The sequence below is a fragment of the Anthonomus grandis genome, chromosome 4 (genome assembly GCF_022605725.1).
Source record: "Anthonomus grandis grandis chromosome 4, icAntGran1.3, whole genome shotgun sequence".
NCBI classification, from domain to species: Eukaryota; Metazoa; Arthropoda; class Insecta; order Coleoptera; family Curculionidae; genus Anthonomus; species Anthonomus grandis.
Window position 1 is genome coordinate 23,045,955 of NC_065549.1, and position 24,297 is coordinate 23,070,251.

General features: G+C 30.8%; 1 protein-coding gene across 3 annotated transcripts in view; it reads left to right on the top strand.

Moving 5' to 3' along the window:
* LOC126735358 (cholecystokinin receptor type A-like) overlaps positions 1-24,297 on the top strand; it is a 154,046-nt gene that overhangs the window by 33,931 nt on the left and 95,818 nt on the right. The window contains exons 1-2 of one of the 3 annotated variants that reach the window (XM_050439323.1): positions 6,308-6,465; positions 6,530-7,221. In XM_050439323.1, the coding sequence (XP_050295280.1) occupies positions 7,101-7,221 (121 nt within the window). In that variant the 5' untranslated portion in view covers positions 6,308-6,465; positions 6,530-7,100. Of the gene's footprint in view, positions 1-3,911; positions 4,078-6,307; positions 7,222-24,297 lie in introns of those variants that run through there. The other 2 variants (XM_050439322.1, XM_050439324.1) reach the window with 2 other exon arrangements.

Consider the following 24,297-nt stretch of genomic DNA (forward strand, 5'->3'; position numbering starts at 1 on the left):
GATGGATAATAGGCCAGTTCATTTTTTAACTAATTATCTGGATCCATGCAAAAATCAATTGGTTTCTCGCAAAAAAAAGATGGTTCCGCCGGAAATGTTACTTGTCCTGAACTAGTAAAGAAATATAATACGAATATGGGATACGTGGATAATACGGACATACTAAAAGCTCTTTATGAGGTTGACCGAAAGTCGAAAAAGTGGTGGCATAGAATTTTTTCGATTTCATAGATTTATCCTTAGTAAATGCATTCATATTGTATAAAAAAAGAACGGATTTCAATGCGCAACTATGGCTAAAACTTTTTCGACTTTCAGTGGGCCTAGGACTTGTGGGAGCTGAACAAGGTTTACCGAAAAGGGGTCGGCCATCAGCAACGGTGAATCATTTTAAACGTACTGTACCATACGAAATTCGGCATTTCTTGTTTCTACATGCCTCTATATGGCAAGCCTGGAAGATGTGCTTTTTGTAGTACCAAGGCGGAACCTCACAAATCAAGATGGCATTGTACAAGGTAGCTGTTGATATTACATTGATAAATAAATAAACATAGTTAATTATTGTTATTTTTTTAGGTGTGATGTTGCCCTGTGCCTTTCAGATAAGAAAAACTGTTTCCGTCAATATCATACCAAATAAAGTTTTAATAATCAATGTATTTTTCTAGCAATAAAAAATTAGTTTTTGACATTTTTTTTTGTTTATCTGCCTAGTGTCCTTACAGTGAGCACACCTCATTGTAACTAACTCATATGCAAAAAAAAAGATTTAATATTATAAACATATTAAATAATCTTTAATTAATTGAGCAATATAAAAATTTTCACCAAAAGTTAAAAAAAAAATCCGACCTCAAAGAAGTATACAATTTTTATTACAATGGTGACGTTGTTTTTTTTTACCTTTTCAATTCTAAAAAGCTCTTTTAATTACCTTTTCACCAGTGTATCACGCACCCTTAACACGTAAGAGCTCTGTGAGCAAAAGTAAGGTAGTATATAATTTTATAGGGATGATTCCAAATACTTTTTAGAAATACAAGACACCTCATTAAAAAGATAATTAAAAGGGCTATTCAGCATGGCACTGATAAGGAAAAACAAAGTTGATAATGGCTCTCTACACACGGAACATCGTATTTTAAATTGAAAAGTATCATCGTAGAGGGGAGAAAAAGTGGCCACAATAATGTATTATTTTAATAAATAATTTTAATATATATTTTCGAATAACGCCAAAAAAAAATTAAAACGATTTTGTCAAATTTTAGTTTTTTCCCACAATTTAGGAAATATATATAGGTTATTTACAGAAGTATTTGAAAGTTTTAAGATTGTGTATCACACTGATAGTTAAGCAATAAATATAAGTTCTTCGACATAACACGCAAGTAGAAAAAGAGAAAATAAAAAGTTCATCTACTAAATTTTTTTCTTATTAACTTCTTCTGCACAAGGTATTCAGAAAACTGAAGGAAAATAAAGCAAAAGAAAAAAACTGTAGAAAATACACAGCTGTTATATTGAAAATGCCTAAGGTATTATTAATATATACATGTACATACATGAATATATTCGTATAAAATAAGCAATAAACTTTTATGCGTACCAAATGGGCATTTTAGGAGAAACCTGTAACTTTTCCCAGAATCTACTGGGCAGTTTAACAAATATTTAGAAAGTAGAAAGCCTCTTAGCCTTAAACGAAGTTTTATTTTATTAAATTATGTAGAGTCTCTAAATATTTTTGTTGCTCGGTATACAATATGTCAGTTTTGCAATTTACTTTTTAATTATATATTTTTTACTTACTAATAGATTTATATAGAAACTTTTATTCTTTTTTAAAATATTTAGTCCTGAAATCGGTTTTGTATTTGAAATTATGTACTAAAGCGATATATCTTTCGTAACGAATAGTAATGCCGATTAATAAACGGAAAGTCTTTTTTTTATATTTTGGAACTTAAAATATATGCGGCGCTTTAACAATTGATTTTTAAATTTAATAATATTTAACTTTAATAAATTTTACTTTTTTAAACTGTATATTTCTATATACTTTTTAAGTTGTCTATTTAGACTTCCAAATTTTGGTTTTCTTTTAAAACATCTTTTAGATTTCTGAATATTATTTTGTATAGATTTTTGCATGGATCACATTAACAGATTTTAACTTAGGCTTATATTAAAATAAAACTTCGATTAAAGGGGCTTAGTACTTTTTTAAACCCTGTAGATTCAATGAAAAGGTATGGGCTTCTAATAAAATGTCTACCCTGTACATCGGCGTGAAAAAAGTTCCAGAAACCCTTACTATTATACGATTAGCATTGTTTATAAAAGTGTCCTAAATAAAAATTAAAGATCTTTTAAATCTATTTTATAAAATAAGTTTTACATGTAAAGGGGAAATCACAACGAAGGTATAAATTTTTAACCGAAATCGTATTTATTTTTTCTATTTTTAAATTTCTGCAATATGGGGATTTCAAAATTGATGTCCGCTCTAGAAAAGTTGTATTCAAAATTTTTGGGTTTCTAGTCCCAACCAGGTTACTACTCAATAATTAATAAAGCTCATTTATCCCTGCTATACCAACCCAAAACTAAACTAATTAAACTGGCCACTAAATTAACTAGCATGTATTGAATGAGGTTAAAAAAACACTTTTATAAACCTTTTAATTTTTTAAACTAATTTGTTGAGGAATAACATATGTTACATGAAGTCCTGTTACAGTTTTGTAACGAATTCAAAACATTTATTTGAAAGTATATTATTATAAAAAAGACCACTTGTGCATGTAAAACTATTTTCATAAAATAAATTTGTATAAAATGATCTAAATAATATCTATAAACTTTATTTAAAACACTTTTTGTTTTAGGCTATATAAAGACAGCAATAATAATTTACTAAATAATAAGGAAGTTTTGGAACTTTATTAACACCGTATATAATTTATTCTTGTATAATTAATTCACTATGAAGGTTGGCTTTCAAAGCCAAGAGGCGCAAAAGGATAGCAGCCCAGGCAGCACTTAATTATTAACAGGATACAATTTTTTTTTAATTAGGTTCTAGATTGTAGCTTATGCTTCATGCAAGTATTAGCAATAAAATAAAGAGAAAAGTTTTAACTTAAAACAAAATAAAATTCTATCAGATTTATATTCATTCTTACAAAGCAGTTAAATATTGTTTAAAGAAATTAAAATGAATTGAACTAAATTCTATTTTAATTTGAAAAGAAATAATATAAAACAATAATAATATAAAATAGAAAAGTAACACAGGATAAAATTATTCTAACAGTTATAAATATAACTGAACTATCTTTGTTGTTAATGCCGTAAATATAGTGATGAGTATGACAAAAAATTATGCTTAAAGATATTGATCATATAGTTTGGGTGATTAAAATATATTTAAATAAAGAATATTACAAGGTGCTAAAAAATTTATTAGACTAACATTTTATGAACTAGCAAAATTCAATGTAATATTAATAAATTTTAGTTATTTTGTCATAAATCAGTCTGGTAATAGGTCCGGTTCAATATTGGGTCCCATCTTTTGCTTTTTTATATTAACTAGTTGAGAGTGTCATATCTGTTGATAATTCAATCTTGTTTATTACTACTACCCTTTATAAATCCATAATCTGAACTACCAGACATAAAATAATATACGTAAATTATTTCAAGCAAGTCGATTATTCGTGTTTAAATTTAGCTAGTAATAAAAATAAATTAGTTCAACTATATCACACACTCCTTTATCACTTATTTCTGCACAAACTAGTATTCTTTATCACTTTTCCGAAGATGTACTTTGGGAAAAGTGATGCTTGTTAACGATTTGTAATATAAAATACCTAATATAAATTTTAATTTTGTTGTAGGCTCAGAATCGACGTATGCGCACTGTAACAAACTTATTTTTACTTAATCTGGCCATCGCAGATCTGTTACTGGGCGTCCTGTGTATGCCGTTTACCCTCATCGGAACCCTTTTGAGAGACTTTGTTTTTGGCGAGGCGATGTGTAAATTGATACCATTCCTTCAAGGTAAGGAAAAACAATTTATTGAAATATACTCTATATACATATATATATATATATGTATAGAGATTTTCCTATAAATATATATCCTAAAATGCATGCCTTCAGAGCTACAGCTTGCGCAAATTGCTTAACGAAAATCGATTATTTGGAACCGAAACTACTGTTGTGCGTCAAATCTTATCAAAATTGAAAAAAAATGTCCCTGTTTTTTGTGTGCTGTTTTCATTTTTCGTCCCAAAAATGGTGTTAATTCAATTTTAGGGGATGATTTAGAAGAGCTTATCTTTCTGATGGCCAATATCTTATATTTTGGATAAAAAATTTTAAAATCTAGCAACACCATCTAATTAGCCATGAAGATGCAAAGATAAGTTCAAAATATTTAAATATAACGCCCTCTATTATTAATGCCTATATATATTTCTAAAGCAACGTGACAACGTCGGCTTAGCGAGTTTTGTAGTCTCTACTATTTGGTTGAATACAACAGTCGTTGTTAATCATCAGAAGCTATGACAAGCGTGTTTTATTTTCGCCGGTCTTCCTATTCCACTATTTATTTTAACAGGTTATGGATATGCGATAAATTATCTTAGTAGTGTGCACAAACTTGTCAGGCGCGAGAACTTTGAAGAGTAGTCTTTTGCCCTGGAGATTTATTTTGTACTCGAAGGTTTAGGTAAATGTTTGGATGGTACAGAAACGGATTCCGTCACCATTGCGAAAGCAAAAGCCAAATTGATTTTAACTATAGGCCCTTCCTTATATTTGCACATAAAGAGTGCGACAACATGCCAGGAAGTTTGGGAAAAGTTAGGAAAACTTTATGCTGATGCAAGTTTTACAAGAAAAATCAGTTTGCTTAGGCATCTAATATCATTGAGGTTAGAAAATTGTAATTCAATGAAAAGTTACATCAACCAGGTGATTGAAACTTCTCAGAAACTCAGAAAGACGGGGTTTAGCATCGACGACGAATGGGTCGGATCGTTATTATTGGGCGGATTACCAGAAAGGTATGCACCAATGTTAATGGCGATAGAGCATGCGGGAATTTCTATTAGTGCAGATTCCATTAAGAGCAAGTTAATGGACATGGATGTAAATGGCGCAGATATGAAAGACAGTGACAGAAAAGGAGCCTTTACAGTCAAGGCCGGCAACAGTGGCGGGAGCTTTGTGAAGCGGCCAAAAGGTGGAAGCAGTTTCGGTCGAAAATCCTCAAATGTCAACGCAGGTGCATCAACGTCAGACAGACCAAATGATTTTGACAGAAGGGATAAAAATACACTTATTTCTTTTAAATGTAAACAACCCGGTCATTTCATGTCGAAGTGTCCAAATTCGAATGTTTTCTCAGTAAATTCGTCAAGATATGCGTTTAGTGCGGTATATTTTTAAACGGGAAATATACCAAAGATGATTTTTACTTGGACTCAGGAGCAAGTAAACATATGTCTCCGAATGAAAAATAGATTAAGAAATGCAGGATTGCAGAAACCAAATTAAGTGACATTGTGGTTGCAAATGAAGAGAAACTTAAGGTCAAGTGCATTGGGAATATAGATATTGAGACCAAGGTTAGGGGGGAGATTTGTAAGGTGACCATTGAAGATGTTCTTTGTGTTCCTGGTTTGACAGCCAATCTCATATCAGTAAGTCAGTTGATTTCCAAGGGTAACAGAGTATCCTTTAGTAATAGTGGCTGTTCTATTTTTAGTAATAATAATAAGTTGTTAGCTACAGCTGATTTATGTGATGGTCTTTATAAATTAAATCTAAGTTTTACCCCAGAAAGTAACTTAGCACTGTTGACTGCCTGTAGTGATCCAGAAGTGTGGCACCGAAGGCTAGGCCATATTAACAGTCAAGATTTAAACAAGATGAGAAACTGTGTGTTGGGTATAATACTAAGGAATGTATGTACCATTGAAAAGAGTAACTGAATTGTTTGTTGTGAGGGAAAACAAACAAGGTTGCCTTTTCCAAATAAGGGTTCGAGGAGCAGTGGCCTATTGGAAGTTATCCATGGAGACGTGTGCGGGCCAATGGAGGTAAATTCAATTGGAGGTGCAAGGTATTTTTTGTTGCTTGTCGATGATTATAGTAGAATGTCCTTTGTTTATTTTCTAAAGGCTAAGAGTCAAGTATTCAATAATTTTAAAACTTTTAAGACTATAGTAGAGAACCAGCTAGACCGAAAGATAAAAATCTTTCGAAGTGACCAGGGTGGTGAATTCTGTGGTAATAATTTTGATTCTTTCTTTAAGTTAGAGGGCATAATTCACCAAACTACCAATGCTTACACACTAGAACAAAACGGTCTTGCAGAAAGGCTAAACAGGTGTTTAGTGGAGAAGGCTAAGTGCCTTATGTTTGACGCTGGTTTAGGTAAGAAGTTTTGAACAGAGGCAGTAAATACTGCTAACTACATCAGGAACCGATGTATTTCAAGTGGTTTGGATGGAAAGACACCCTATGAAGTGTGGCATGGTTCCAAGCCAGATTTGTCACATTTTAAGATCTTTGGGAGCAGCGTTATGGTACATGTTCCGAAAGAAAAGAGACTTAAGCTGGATAAAAAGTCTAATATGTGTATCATGGTTGGATATGCAGAGAATATTAAAGGGTATAGAATTTATGATCCAAAAATAGATGACGTCACAACTAGCAGGGATGTTCAAATTCATGAAGATATGAAATCCATGGAGCCAGTGTTCTCAAAGGAAACTGTAGTTTCAGTGGGGATAGGAGGAACAGCATTCCAGAGCAGAATGATGAGAGTGGTTCTATCAGTAGTGAATATGGTTCAGTAGAGTATTGAAAATGATGTTTTTCAGGATAACCCAAGTGATGCAGACTATGTACCTGAATTATCATATACAAGTTTTGACAATAATGGAAGCTTAGGGGCAGCAGCTCCAAGGAAATCAACTAGAGAGAGGTCAGCTAAGAAGTACGATGATTATGTTGTATTTTTCTGTCCAACAACTGGATACTCAGTCTGTACACCAGAAGTGTCGCAGATGCTGTCTAGACCTGATGGTAATCAGTGGAGAGCGGCGATGCAAGAGGAGATCAAATGTTTGGAGGAAAACGAGACATGGGAGTTGGTGGAGCGGTCAAGTGAGTTTCCAGTTGTCGAATGTAAGTGGGTTTTTAAGTTAAAATCTGATAGTGACAATAAAAAAACATATCGTGCACGTCTAGTAGCCAAAGGGTATACACAGAGAGAAGGAGTAGATTACTCGGAGACTTTTTCGCCTGTAGTCAGGCACTCTACCCTCAGATTGTTAATAGGTTTAAGTGTAAATTTAGGTCTAGGTGTACTATTGTACAACAGCCTTTTTATATGGTGAGCTAAGTGAAACAGTTTTCATGAGGCAGCCAGAGTGTTTTGTAGAGCCAGGTCATGAAAACAAAATTCTGAAGTTAAATAAGGCGATATATGGTCTTAAACAATCCTCTCGTGTTTGGTACCAAAAGGTTGAGATTGTTCTTATTGAGTTGGGTTACAGTAAGTCTAAATTTGAGCCTTGTGTTTTTATTAAGTCAGAAAGTGGTTCTATGACTATCATTGCACTTTACGTGGATGATTTTTTTATTTTCTCGAATAATGATGTTGAAATGAGTGGATTAAAAGCAGAATTGGCTTCAAGATTTAAGTTGAAAGATCTAGGAAAAGCTAAACAAATTTTAGGTATGAATATTTCTATAGATAATTCAAAGAATGTTATAACATTAGACCAGACCAATTATATAGATTCTTTATTAGAAAAGTTTCAAATGAAAGATTGTAAGACGGTTGAACCTCCAATGGAGAAGAATTTAAATTTAATTAAGGGTGATAATAGTGTTTTATCAGTGCTATACCGTCAAGTTATTGGTGGACTTATGTATTTAGCTATAATGACTAGGCCAGATATTTCCTATAGTGTTTGCTATTTAAGCTAGTTCAATAATTGCGTTAATGAGACTCATTGGCAAAGTGTTAAAAGACTTCTTAAATATCTTCAGAAAACAAAAAGTAATATTGTTTAAAATATCAGAAAGATTGTAAAGAGTTAGTAGGCTATGTAGACGCCGATTGGGGTAGTAATATAGTAGACAGAAGGTCCTATACCGGTTTTTGTTTTGTGTATGCAAATTCTGTAATTTCATGGAAAAGCACAAAGCAAAAGACTGTTGCTTTGTCAAGCATAGAAGCCGAGTATATGGCGCTCTCGGAGGCTTCAAAAGAGGCAATTAATTTGAGAAATTTGTTAGGAGAATTGACAAATTCTTTTAATCCTGTTATGTTATTTAGCGATAGTCAGAGTGCCTTAAAGCTATCTTCAAACCCGGTGTTCCATAAAAGGAATAAACATATTGACGTCCGTCACCATTTTGTCAGGGAAGTAATTCAGAATGTATTGGTGAGTCTTGAGTATATTAAAACGGACGAAATGCCCGCGGATGTTTTGACGAAGGCTTTGTTAATAAGTTTTTAGTTTTGTTAGGTTTAGTACTAAAATTATATTAGTAGTTAGTTCTCAATATTTTCGGATTTTTGTTTATTAAATATTTTTAACTAGTGGGGGTGTAAAGATAAGTTCAAAATATTTAAATATAACTCTCTCTATTATTAATGCCTATATATATTTCTAAAGCAACGTGACAACGTCGGCTTAGCGAGTTTTGTAGTCTCTACTATTTGGTTGAATAAACAGTCGTTGTTAATCATTAGAAGCTATGACAAGCGTGTTTTATTTTCGCCGATCTTCCTATTTCACTATTTATTTTAACAGAAGAAATCCAAAATTCTTTTCTGCGTTTTTTCGATTTAATTGAGGGTTTTCGAGAAAATTGCTGTTATACGAAATAGGAGCATTATTAAACTCCATTAAATCCAATATATATATATATATATACATATATACATTCCTGGCATTCCTGACATTCCTGAACCAATTTGAAGTCGAAAAGTTCATATAAACATGGGTCCTAAAATGCTTAGTTTTTAAGATGCAGGGTGTTAAAGTTTTATTTTTTTTTTCGTTTTTAATAAATTTTTCAAATACGGTTTAAAATATTGAACTGAATTTTGGCACAAGATATTACGGCATAAAAACACATTTTTTAGATGTTCACCTACTTTTTTTTAGCAACCAGTGGCGTAGCTATGATGAATTTTTAATACAATTTTACAAAAAAAATACTACGCCATTGACTTACGAAAAAAATTATGATTTTATCTTAATTAGCAATCAATTATAAACAAAAAATTTATCCATGACTTTTGCCGTAAATCTTACCGTTTGGGTGTAATCGTTAATTAAAAAAACGTCTTTTATGCATAAAACGCATCTTTAAAAATTATGGAAATAAATCAAGTTAGCTTTGCTTGTTGCCAGAAATTGTTTTTTGTTGTTTTAAACATTATGACACTTGCGTTAGTGATTATTCTTGACAGTTTGTTTTTAGTACCCTTTGGATCTTAAAACGTGAAATGTACTAGCTAAAAAATGGTAGATTATTCTAATTTGGAAATAACGCAAATGCATTTCCTTTATTGACTTGCCAATGGTAATGCTATGGAGGCGCGGCGTTTGTATTAAGAAAGGTATCCTAATCGCGCTGTCCCAGATAGAAGAATATTTATAAACATTCATCGTTGTCTGGCTGAATCTGGGAGTTTTAAGGCTAATTTTGCCGAGGGAAGGCCCCGTACAGTTAGGACACCGGCAGTTGAAGAGGCTGTCCTACATGCAGTCGAAAAGGATCCGACCACAAGTGCACGAAAAATTGGTATGGTATTGAACATCTGCTACAAGACGGTATGGTAAATTTTAAGGGATTCTTTATTATATCCTTTTCACATACAAAGGGTTCTTCAATTTTGTAGATGGTATCTCTAAAAAGTAACACAAAATCCTCAATTTAGTGTGAATATCTTGTTTACGGACGAAGCTAATTTCTCCAGAAATGCAATAATCAATTTTTATAACAATCATTACTGGGCTCAAGAAAACCCTCATGCGATTACAGAGACACATTTTCAGGAACAATTTTCAATAAACGTTTGGATCGGTATCGTATCCGATCATTTAATTGGACCATCTTTTTTACCAGGACTCCTTAACGGACAGAATGATTGTAATTTTCTCCAAAATGATTTGCCTTTGCTTCTCGAAGATGTTCCTCTTCAGTTACGGCAACAACTTTGGTTTATGCATGATGGTGTTCCAGCCCACTTTAGCATATTGGCTCGTGAGCATTTAAATAGAGTCTACCGAAATAAATGGATAGGCCGTGGAGGACCACGGTTTTGGCCACCTAGATCACCTGACTTAAATAGCCTAGATTTTTTTTTGTGAGGACACCTAAAACATTGATTTTTTAGATACCAATTGTGACATTAGAAGAACTAAGAAATAGAATTATTGACGGATGTGAAACTATACGAAACACGCTTGGAATTTTCGAAAGAGTTCGTGATTCTATGAGAAGAATAGCAGAAGCCTGCATAGAGGCAAGAGGTGGTCATTTCCAACATTTGTTGTAAATTATGTATGTATGTATTGTATTTAATTGTTGTTGCTTTTTGTTCACTACTTTTTAAAAAAATAAAAAAATAGCTTGAAAATAAATATTTGAAAAATGTACCTAATAAAAGCTGAAAATAAATAACTTAACATAATCAAAAATAATCATTAATATCAGTGTCATAATGTTTACAACAACAAAAAAACAGTTGCTGGCAACGAGCAAAGCTAACTTGATTTATTTCCATAATTTTTAAAGATGCATTTTATGCATAAAAGACGTTTTTTTAATTAACGATTACACCCAAACGGTAAGATTTACGGCAAAAGTTATGGAGGAATTTTTTGTTTATAATTGATTGGTAATTAAGATAAAATCATAATTTTTTTCGTAAGTCAATGGCGTAGTATTTTTTTTGTAAAATTGTATTGAAAATTTATCATAGCTACGCCACTGGTTGCTAAAAAAAGTAGATGAAAATTTAAAAAATGTGTTTTTATGCCATAATATCCTGTGCCAAAATTCAGTTCAATATTTTAAACCGTATTTGAAAAATTTATTAAAAACGAAAAAAAAATAAAACTTTAACACCCTGTATCTTAAAAACTAATCATTTTAGGACCCATGTTTACATGAACTTTTTGACTTAAAATCGGTCCAGGAATGTTCCTTTTTAATTATGACATACCTTTAAGTAACACCCTGTATATATACTTAATTAATAATTAAAACTTCCAACGCATTCATGGCACCCTATTTTAAAATTTTAAAAAGTGATTTTTTCTATGAGTATAAAACAAAAAGTGGAAAATACGATATTATTGTTTTTAGAATATTATTTTTTATCGAAATACGTAAAAATATACCAAGTGTCCCAAATTAAAATAAGAAAGTTAGTATCAATTTAAAATAAGAAAGTTAGTATCACTTCCTGTTAAACCGGAAGTGATGGAAAATAATAGGATATGTCAAAAGATGCTCTTATAACTATTTTACTATCGCTATACCAAATTTCAATTGTTTATCTTGAAAAGTAAAAAACTTGTGTTCCCTTTTGCCTGTGTCACCCGGTATATATACATAAAATATTATTATAATTTAAAATAAAAGATTTCTTAGGAAGTGTAAAAGGGCACCCATCAGTAATCATAGGACTTAAAAATTATTTATTATTTCAATTTTTAAAAGCTTTGTTAGTAATCTTACCAATTTGATATACATTAATGACAGATTTATAAATACGTCTATGGAAATCAGATCTTTATATAGAATTGGCAACAGTCAATGTGTCTAATTTTTAAACCAATCATTAAAGACAGTTTTGACACAAAAAAGTGAGTCATGTTTATTTTTGCACAACTATGTTTGTTGGATGTGGGCCACAATTTAAACGTTCTAAGACAGCCATTTTCTTATATTATGTCAACGTTTAGACCTCTATGTGATAATTTTCCAGGTAATTTAAGGTAACGAAAATTACTTATTATTGATCTAAGCGCTAAATTAATTTATTGTTAAGAGAGCTTCAATATAAAGTAGTGCTTTTGCAAATGAAATTTAAATTTATTTTCACTTTGATCGTAATTACCTCCATACATCTTTATTAATTAATCAATATATAAACTTGCTTAAGCAGTTGGCCTCAGAGCACAATCTTAAACCCTGTTAAGTCAATTTTGATTTGATTTTGAGTACTGACCTAAGATTTTGCTACTATGTTATTTTCGATATTAAATTTTAATTTACGTAAAATGCTTTGCTTAGTCTTGTCCACCTTTAACTACTATAATTTTTATGTCTGGTTTATGTCTAGCTTTAAAAGAAATCGGATTTAGAGTTCCCTACAAAATACTTGCTCACATCTGATATTTTGTTTACGTAAATATGACAATATTACTTATACTTTTAGGAAGTTGCACTGGTTGAGGATGGATAGAGGTAGGCATGGAATGACATTTAAAGTTTTACGAGACACCTACTTTCCACTGTGTTTTAAAAATAAATTTGTTTCTCATGTAAACACTTATTCTTCAGTTTTTCACAATTTCCAAACATAATAACACTACCTCAACATTAGGCATCAATTTTTTAAAGATCATTTACTTAAAGTGCCATAAAATTTTATATCTTTTTCTTAATAGTAGTAATAAAATTGTTAACGAAACAAAATTTAAATTAAACTCAAAAAAATACCTAAAACTAAATAATGAATATGTACCTTAATAATACAATGCTTCTTTATACGTATTTTTTTTAACCTTTTATAGGGTGGTAAATTCTTTTTTACTTTAATTTTAGATTACGTTGATTTATCTGAATGAACAGGGTTCAGTAGAGTAGCTGCTCTAAATCTAGACTGTGCCTTGTTTTTCGGCACTCTTAAGGATACTATTATTATAATTTCTTAAGCTAGTTGACGTTATATTATCTTATAAATGCTTTCGGTAAGGCTGAGCAGTTTTATACTTCCGATCAGATTCTTTGGTATTACTCCTGTTGTTGACAAAATAAATGGGATTGTCCACACTTCTCTTATTTCCTATTGTCGTCTTATCTAGTGTTCAATATTCCTGTATTTAACAATCTTTTGATTATGTCTTGCTTTTAGGTTATTATTATTAGGAATAGCTACATCAATAAGGGTTACCTTCCTAGAAATTTTATCAGTATGAGGTCAGATCTATTGATACTTACTTGTTGGTCTATAAGTGCAGTAAAATCTGTATTGTTGTGACGAATTCATAATGAGTTACTTATTATATTGGGTATTACGTCACTTATAGCAAAAATCAATTTAGAAATTTTTATCTCACACGCTCAACAATTGAAAAGAAGAAGAAAATAGACTTATTCACGTATTTAAAAGAAATATGAACTTAAATCTGTAACGATACCGTTCGATATACCTAATTTAATTTAAGTTCAATAAGTTTTAAATACAATAATTTACTTGAGGTATAATAAACTTTTGTATATACCTAGGAGCTGAGGTTCAATCTATTAATCTCTGAGCTCGTTTCTTCTTTTCAATATCCTACCTAACTTTGTTATGAATATTACAATTAAAAAACGATAAAAAACAACAAGAAGACCTACTTTTTTTAAAAATACCTAATTTGAACCAACGTTTCGGTACTTATATCTACTACCGTTATCAAGGTAGTTAAAGTAAAATTAAATTAAATTAAAAATAAAATATACTTTTCTTTCAAATTTGCAGTAATACAGTCTCATCAAAATTTCTTCCTAATTATAATTAATAATTCTAAAGTATTTTCGAATTAGGAAGAAATTTAGATGAGACTGTATTACTGCAAATTTGAAAGATAAGTATATTTTATTTTTAATTTAATTTAATTTTACTTTAACTACCTTGATAACGGTAGTAGATATAACTACCAAAACGTTGGTTCAAATTAGGTATTTTTAAAATAAGTAGGTCTTCTTGTTGTTTTTTATCGTTTTTTAATTGTAATATTCATAACAAAGTTAGGTAGGATATTGAAAAGAAGAAACGAGCTCAGAGATTAATAGATTGAACCTCAGCTCCTAGGTATATAAAAAATCTATTATACCTCAAGTAAATTATTGTATTTAAAACTTATTGAACTTAAATTAAATTAAGTATATCGAACGGTATCGTTACAGATTTAAGTTCATATTTCTTTTAAATACGTGAATAAGTCTATTTTCTTCTTCTTTTCAATTGTTGAGCGTGTGAGATAAAAATTTCTAAATTGATTTTTGCTATAAGTGACGTAATACCCAATATAATAAGTAACTTATAAGTGCAGTGGAATACCAAAACAATTTGTTTTGCTTATTTTCAAGAACTGGTTCTGGCTTATAGTTATAATATGGGACCTTGGCTGCTGATAAGACGTTTAGTTTTTCTGCGAGCTCTTGATGCAGTATCTTTGCAACTGGATCATGCCATTCTTTATATGCCTACAACCGTTACTTTGTACTGTCGGGTCACCGACAAATATTAAATAATTTGTTTGCTGAAATTACTTAATCTTGGATAGCCACAAGAAACCGTTGACATACTCTTATTGAACCTGTCATGAATATGCCTTCCATGTAGTGGTTTTCACAACCAAGCGTGCATTTCTTCTTGCTCAGTGCTAAAGTATGTGGGTAACTCCAGCTTCTGGAGTTTAAATGGTGTTGACTCATCTGCTTCACATATTGTACGATTAATGTCTGGCTGATATTTCAGCCTTTCTTAAGAAAAAGGATCGCAAATTATTAATTTGCTGAGTCATATGCATCCCTATCTTGGCTATTCCTCTTCCTTCCGTATGTCGAGGTAGCGTGGTTTGTTCTACGGCACATGCGCGGGTATGCTTATTGGTCTTTCATTAGACGTGTTCTAGCCTTTCTTTGCAAGTTTTCGATGTCGGTTTTAGTGCATCTTATAACACCGAAACAGTAAGTTAGTGAACTGCCTGTATGTATTAATAGCTTTAAATAAGTTTCTGCTTGTACTAAACTTAGTAGTCACCTAATTTTTCATACTTTTCTGGTCTATTCTTTGCGCCTACTTTATTCTTAGATATTTGTAGGATTCTTTTTCGTCCATAGCATTAATGTTTGTAGTTTACTTTTAATAATGTTCACAGTTCGGCATTTATCCAGACCAAAGGACATTCCTATATCATCAGATAATTGTTCCACAATCTTAAGCATCTGATCTAGTTGATTTCGTGTTGCCGCAAGAACTTTTACATCATTCATATAAAGTAGATGGTTTACTCTTATTTCTCTATTTTTTTTTATGCCAAATTCGTACCTACTTGAATTGTGTAAGCTAGGGAGTTGGTTCGTAGCAAGGCAGAACCAAAGCAGACTTCAGGAATCAATCTTCCTGGAATATACCTCTTTGATTAGGAATTATATAAGTTTCAATACAGTTACCGTTAGACACCTAGAATTTAATTGGTTCGCCAAGATGCCATAGTAAATTCTAAAAACTAAATTATTATAAAACTAGGTTATATATTCTCTACAATTCAAGTACATAAATAAGCCATTTACTTGGAACTGCATCAAAGGATTTTCTGCTGCTGTTAAATGCCTGATTGTAAACTACGGACTCGATAATTAGCTGTTCTTTACACTCCATGGACTTCTGATACATCATGTCTGTTAAGACGCTATGATACTATTCTGATCACAATTTATGTAAATACATTCTGTAATAAATTGCATAAAGTGTGGATAAGCATGTTACTGGCCGATATTTAGCCAGATCTTGAGTGTTTTGGCACTCCTTGGACAAGAGGTAAGTGGTACCTTCTGTTAAAAAATTAGGCAAATTCTGAGGATTCATAAGCACGTCCTTTAGAAGGTTGGTCAGTTGTTGGTGTGTTGACCATAATTTCTTAATCCAGTAATTTTGGACGTAATCTGGGCCTGGAGCTTTTGAGCTATGTAGGTTTTTTTATGACGTTAGTCACTGATTCAACTGAAAATGGTAAAAATGCCATTTGATTATATATTTAACACTTTATTCATCCAGCCATTTAGTGTCGAGGTTACATTCACTAGGTGTCGTTAATTGAGTGCCCCAGACCTCCTCAATGTTTTTTTTAGTTGCGGTAATGCTAAAGGCACTATTTGTTCGAGCAGTGCATTCAAAAAATAAATTATATTCTTTTCTTTTACTATTAGATATATGTATTTTTTAAGCGATCCAAAAAAATAGATAATTTCTGTTTTAGGATGTCTAGACATTATTCCGGAGTACATTTTTTTGAGTTCTGCTGTATATGTTGTTGTGTTTGACCATAGACATATAAATAAGGGGAGACAACACGTTTCATTCATAAATTCGGTTTGTTGACGATCAAGCATGTCTTTATGCTTTAACGTAAGCGGAACAGAGACAGAGAAGAGAGAGACCGCCAGAAAACCGTCAACATCGCATCAAACGAGTCACGTATCTACGAGTGCAATCAGATGCGCCCGCCATATGAGTTGGCGATATTGGCTTCTCCGTCTGTCACTAATAAAAGGAGAAAGACGTAATGACATCATCTGGCAGTCCAAAAATACTTCATATTAGTCGGCTATATTTCGTCGGCGTCGCCCAGTGGCGTAACCGTTAAAAAAATTAAAAATTGGTGTAATCAAAAATATTTGTATTTAAATATTTTATGAAATTAATTAGCGATGGTAAAGATTGTAGATATCTTTTTCTTATTTAATTACATACGAAACATTAAAAAAATTTACGTATATTACCCGGTTGGTTATAATACATAGGTACATAATTATTATATTCTTAAAAATGCTTAGTTTATTCAAGCCTTTTTGTATCTTTAATATTTTCGATATTTATTAACAAAAACATGCCACTTGCCATTACCATTTTGTTATTTGTTGTATTTTTAGTTTAATGGATTTTTTTGTTAAAAATCTGTCATTATATGATAGATTTTTACGATTACAAAAAAAAATAGCTACGGCAAATATATTTGATTGCTATAAAGACAGAATCTTAATAGATGCTTTGTTAAGAAAATTAGACGTTCAATTACATACATATTTACATATCTCATCACGTGACATGCGATATAACATATTTAAAGCTATTCGTTTAAAGGCGTCTAAAAGTTATTACTAATAAGATTTTATTATTATAGGTCAGAGTATCTTTAAGATCCAAACCGGAATATAAAAAAATACAATACAGTTTGTACTGTAACATTTTATTTTCTACTTAAAATATACAAACTATGAAGCACGTAAAAACGAAAATATAAATGTAGGCAACTTACTAAAACAAAAAGAAATAAACAAACTTGCTTATGTTAGTATAATTATGTACAGGCAGGGGCTTTAAATGGAATGGTGCCTAATATGGCCCATTGGCTTACCAAAAACGTTTAAAATCGTATTTTAAAAAAACTAAATTTCAGAGCCATAATAGGCATCTTTCCATTTAAAGTCCCCACCCTGTATTTATAACATAGTAATAACCGAAGCCATACTTACGAATTAAAAGATTCAATATTTGGAAGACTACTTGGGTTAGTATTATCTTCGACAGCATTGGAAAAATTTTCCCAATCAGCACTAAAAATTAAAATATTTATATAAAATAGCCTTAAGCTAGAAATAGTACTTTTACGCATGCTTTTTACGCATTGGATTCAGAAAACTTTTTTGGAGGTGTCTCCATAACACTGGAATCGGAGCTAAAAATCATATTTCATGTTTTATAATATTAAGTAATTTAATAGTTTTATAAACAATATATTATAGGAAAAGTTTTTGTATAGGTATATTATGTTCTATTTATATAAAAAAAATATGTACCTGCAAGATGGAGGATCCAAGAAAATCGAAGGATGAAATTGAGGGTCAGCATTTGGCCTAATTTGCTTTCGGCCTGTTATTTGTGTGATCATGATATCACTAGGATCAAAATAACTTGAACAAATATGGGAGTACTTTGTAATTGCCTGATTACATAGACCCAAAATTAAAGACCACCTCTCCCTCCTTTCCAAATTTATAGGAAACCTAAAATGGGAAAAGAAAAAAACAACCTTTAATAGCTATTATAATAATTATTATAATAACAATTTATTTGTTTTGTTTGTCATGTATACCAAGTATAAAGAATTTTGACAATCTAGTGCAATATGGAATTACGTAATAACAATAATTAATATTTTACCAAGAATTAGGGTAATATAAGTAGGAATATCAATGAAATTAAATAAAGGTTGATGTTAACTTAAAAAGTCATGAATCATAAAAAATATTTATTATTTACATAAAGAGCTATTTACTAAGTATATACCCTTGAAATATGTTTTTTTTAATCAATATAAATTATATAGCTTATAATTGGCAATACTAAAATGTTAAATTTCATGTAAATTTCTCATTTTTAAAATTCAATAAATAAAGATCAGTTGGTAGGCACGTCACTGTTACGGCATTGAGAAAAAAGATAATGGGGACGAACGGGATTTCACTTACCTCCGAAATATAAGTTCTGGATCAGAATAGTCCATTTTTTTGCAAACTACACACTGCCGAACCATCACAAATTGTTTTTCAATAGTTTTTTTTAATATAAAGATGTCAAATATCACGAAAAAACACTAAAAGGGAAACAAAACACAAAGTAACACTGCAACGCCAAACATGAATGAAACCATAAATTTTATTACGAAAGGGAGGAGTGACGACCGCGCTATGTTGTCAAGTCGTTATCTGTAAACGAAATATTGATCGACGTTTTAGAGTACCGCGTAAATGGATACTAGGACGTTTTTAGAAGGCGGGCAACGTTGCTTTGTTGCTAAAAAGATGTATGTGCGGCCGAAAATGTAAACAGTTGCGTCTCTCCTTATTTATATGTGTATGTGTTTGACGCATTATTTCCTCTACTCTTTCTTGTACTTTTCTGGTTTTGATACCCTCAGTGCATTTCTTTAGCTGGTCAATGTCTTTCCTAATTCTTCAATCTTTTTTAGTCACCTTCTTTTTCATGGCGGTGTCGGTCTTTCATTACTTTTAATATTTTGCTGGTTATTTATTATTTTTAACAGTAATAACCGAGCAGATTGCACAGTAGATTATTAGATGAAGCTGTTTAAGTATTGTAACTGTAAGAATCAGTCAGGTATAATTAACCAAAGGAGAGAGAAAGTAAACTCAAAGTCCAAGTCTCATAAATCAAGGGTCTATTAAAGGTTATGCGTTTCGCCGCATTAGGGCATTATCAGAACCTAAATAAAATTATCAAAATTAAATGATACGAAACAGAACGCTAATTAATAGAAAAGACATACCTATCGAAATATAAAAACCATACACTGACTCACACTAACATAAATAAAAAAAATTTAAATAAAATAAGTTTACACCATTGTGTATCGTTATTGACTAAGATATGGAATTTAAAACGCCAAATATCACATCCAGTACATATTATACATATTATCTTAAAAGCAATGAAAACAAATACAATTATGAAAAAACAAAAAAAAAATATATATAAAAAATATTTTGTCAAAAAATGTTTTGATTTAATCGAAAGGGATCGAACCAAAGACCATTGGATCCGAAGCATATACCTTGTCGCCAAACAGGGGTAATGATGTAGTATGCGAATAATTACATTATATGAGACAAGATTAAAATTAATTAAATTTATTGGAGATTATTGAAAATGAGATTAGGTTCGAAATTAAAGATATCGTTAACACAATTTAATATTGAGCTTCTCTTAGCTCTTGTAATCTCCAGCTTTTCGAGGAGACCTAGTTTTTTTACCTTTTCTACACTCATGTAATATAGTTACTTTCTCCCTCCTTTGGTCATATACTTAAGTCTCTTTGAAAGTAATGGATGATTATTTTGAATTAGGTATAATTAAGTTACAGCATTAAAAAGAATAGCTAATTTGCGGAAAGAGTTGACTCTAGAAAGAGCTGGTCTTATTGAGGAGTTTGTGCCTTCACACTCTGCCATTGCCCTTCTAAACTCTGCTGTAAGTTTAGCATGCACTTCATCATTATGTTCATTGTTCTGGTCTTCATTTTGGGTTTCTTGATTTATTATCACTTTGTTAAAGATTGCGTAGCATTTTAATTAGAATCGACCGATTTAATGGTTTTAAAAATACTCAATTAACCACAAGTGATAAAGTTAGAATAAATATAATAAAGTTAAATTACCTTGGAGTAGGAACTTATAATGCTTGTTAAAAAACACGAAAATGAGATTTTGATTACCTTCATTATTTAGTAATTATTGACAAATAGAACTTTTTACTTACCATTAGTTTCCATTACTCCATAGGTGAGGGTCCTGTTAAATTTGGAAGCAAACTTTTTAACTGAATTATATACTCCTAATTCGAAAGGATGAACTGAAGGGTTTTAATCATCCCTTATTAAGAGCTTATTCAAGAGATATAGTCGTAATTAAGTAGTGTATTAAATTAATTATAATAACAGGATGTAATAGGTGGGTAAGTGAAAATATAGTTAACAGAATAATAATGCCTTAGTCGGGTTAACGACATATAAAAGGACATATTCATCAAATTTAATATTTAATTTGTTTGTATTTGTGACTGGATATAGTTGTATCGATTTTTTCCTGGTAGTTTAGTTAATAAGACATTATGTCTACGTCTATTGTTTATCAAAGACCGAAGTTAAAAATTCATAATATTATATTATATTTTGTTAAATTATAAATATTAAATAATTGCTCCATATTAGGAGTAATAATTTATTGAATAAACATAAATAAGCCATATTTAACTCAGTGAAATGGAAAAAATTAACAGAACATATATCGTATTTAACGTTATGCTAGGTACGATCGAAAATCTGAATATAAAAAAATAGGTGAAAGAAGAGCAAGATTCAAATAGTCTGCGTTTTTAAGACAAAGCACCCCCGTAATCCAGGTCAAAATATAAGCAGTAAAGATTTGCTTGCGAGAAAACTTAACTAAGAAGTTCCGTAATAAAAATGCTTACGGCTTGCATAATCTTCTAACCCTAGGTAATCAGATTAAAGTAATGCCTGTGAGAATATATGCTGGTAATAAAATATTGAAAATGTATAATCTCTAGCAACATGCGAATATTGAAACAATTCATAAGTCCTGAATCTGAACTCGAATTTGAATTACTGAAAATCATGAGGTACATAAAAATTATTATAGAAACGATTGCTTACATTAAATAACACTATATTACTTAGGTAACAATACTAAAACCATTTGCAAAGTCTAAAAAGAGATAAATGAGGATTTCGTACAATTTTCTACAAAAACTTGAAATAATTGCTGCTCAAAATATTTCGCAAATAATAAACCAATAAAATAAAAGGATAAATGCTCAAAAATTAAAAATATTTACTTATTCATAGATAGGTTTTGCAAGAGTTGTGTTTCTTTTTGAGTATGTGTTTGTTTTATTAAATAAGGGACGGTTATACCATTTTCCGAAAATACCCATTCGTTTCGGCCATCCAGCAGTTTTGCAAATAGTTTCCAAAGGAATACTTTCTTTCATCAGCGGACATCAAAACGTGTCTGGCTGAATGCGGCTTAAATTTGCTAGTATCAATGCTCGCCGTTTGCTTAAGGTCTGCTTATTAGCTATATTATAGGGTTTCTTTACTGTTAGGAATAGCATATACTGATCAGCCCTTCTAATATATTTCGTCATCTCGACACACTGTTTTAATGGCGTAACGACGCAGAGTTTGAGTGTCTCCTTAATGAACGTAATGTGTAGTATTGGTTGGAGACTATTAGGGTCTGTTGTCTTAATAAGGTCATTAATATTTATTTGGATATTGTCTTGATCCTCTACTATATTGGATTATCGGATCAGTTGGATAGTTTGAAGCCGGCCACCCGTAATAAGGGCCAAAAGAGTTACTAATTATCTAGAAATCTTCTGACTGTTCAAGTGCTCTGGCAAGGTTTCCAAATTAGGCAATAATATTCGAGAATCCCATGAATTACTCTATCTAGGTCGTGAAGGCTTCAGCCGATAAACTCCTTTCATAAAACGCTTTGTTATTGGATCTATGCCAATATCTCTTGCTAGTATTAACTGAAGCTCCGACCTATGAGAATTCATTACTCCTTACTTATAACCACGATAATTATAGATTTTTTGTAAGAATAATAAAATGTCTGTTGCGCAATATAAGTTCCACTATAACCAATAAGTATTATTCCGCTCCTATCTATATCTCTATATCTATATCTCCTATCTGGATACCAGGGTTGACTGCTACAGGAGGGTACTACCGAAATTGCCCCAGAAAGACGAGATTAAATCCAGAGATTCATAAAAATTAGGGGACTTTCAATTTTAATTAAATGCATCAACAGGTTTAGACCTCGGGTCTTATATCTCGGGTAGACCGAAAAGTTTTGTAATCTTAATAAATGTATGGAAAGAAATTTTCCACTCTGTGTCAGAAGAGGTCTGACGCGAGTCCGTATCAGCCTCACACCACTGCCATATCTGTCGTTTAAGAATGTTTAGCTCAAAAAATGTTATACTATCCATTTGGTTAAAGTACGATACAACAGTTGTATGGTGGCATATTATACGTATATTACAATTTGAAAGGTCTTTAGCAAAGCATGTAACGCCGTAAAATATGCTTCTTAATTCTAAGATAATAATATTAACTTTTTGCTCGGCTCCACAACCGTGAGCTTTTTCATGGTTAGCAAACCCCCCCAGCCTGGAGTCAGTAAAAATGTCAAGTACAAAATTGTTAAGTAAAATCTGTATTGTTGTGACGAATTCATAATGAGTTACTTATTATGTTGGGTATTACGTCACTTATAGCAAAAATCAATTTAGAAATTTTTATCTCACACGCTCAACAATTATTGAAAAGAAGAAGAAAATAGACTTATTCACGTATTTAAAAGAAATATGAACTTAAATATGTAACGATACCGTTCGATATACTTAATTTAATTTAAGTTTAATAAGTTTTAAATACAATAATTTACTTGAGGTATAATAGATTTTTTTTAACCTAGGAGCTGAGGTTCAATCTATTAATCTCTGAGCTCGTTTCTTCTTTTCAATATCCTACCTAACTTTGTTATGAATATTATAATTAAAAAACGATAAAAAACAACAAGAAGACCTACTTTTTTTAAAAATACCTAATTTGAACCAACGTTTTGGTAGTTATATCTACTACCGTTATCAAGGTAATTAAAGTAAAATTAAATTAAATTAAAAATAAAATATACTTATCTTTCAAATTTTTAATAATCCAGTCTCATCAAAATTTCTTCCTAATTCGAAAATACCTTATATACTTTTTTATATGATTTGACGGTTTATTAATAGTTTGACAAACTATTTTGAAAGATAACAAAAGTTTCAAAGGTTACTTTTTTAAAAATTAAAGGGGTGTAACCTTAATGTAAATTAATCATAGAAAATACATGAATATCAAATATTTTAAATCATTAATTAATTTTGAGAATACTCTGATCTACCTCTCTCTTTAGCAAAGGAATCCATGTATTATGAAAATCAACCGAACAAGTAGCTAAGCATTTATCTTCATTTAACATTATAAATGCACTTTACTTTAGCTTACGTAATTTTGAAATTGGTTCCTTTGCTAAAATTGAGGAAGCATTTCAGTCTATTCTGTGGTTATTGTCGAATGCATGTTGTGTAATTTTTGATTTTTGAAAATCATTGTTTTTTATGTAAGATTTATGTTCATTAATTCTTTTTGGTGATGGTCTACAGGTTTCACCTATGTAAAATTTACCACAAATACAAGGAATTTTATAGATTACATTTTTATTAAATTCATTTTCATTGAAAGGTTTAGTTTTTGTTAATAAGTATCGTAATGTGTTTTGTGATTTAAAAATAGTTCTTATATTAAATTTTGTAGCAATTCTTTTTATCTTATCAGAAAAACCTGGAATAAATGGTAAAATAAGATTTGTCGTAAAATGTGGTTGATTCAATTTTATACGTGGATTATCAAACTCTTTAAAGCAATTTTCTAAAAATTCTTTGGGATAATTATTTTGAATTAAGATATTTTTAATAAAATCTTTTTCAGTTGTTAAATATTGATTATTACAAATAATGTGTGCACGATCATATAAACTTTTTACCACTCCTTTTTTTACCATTATTGG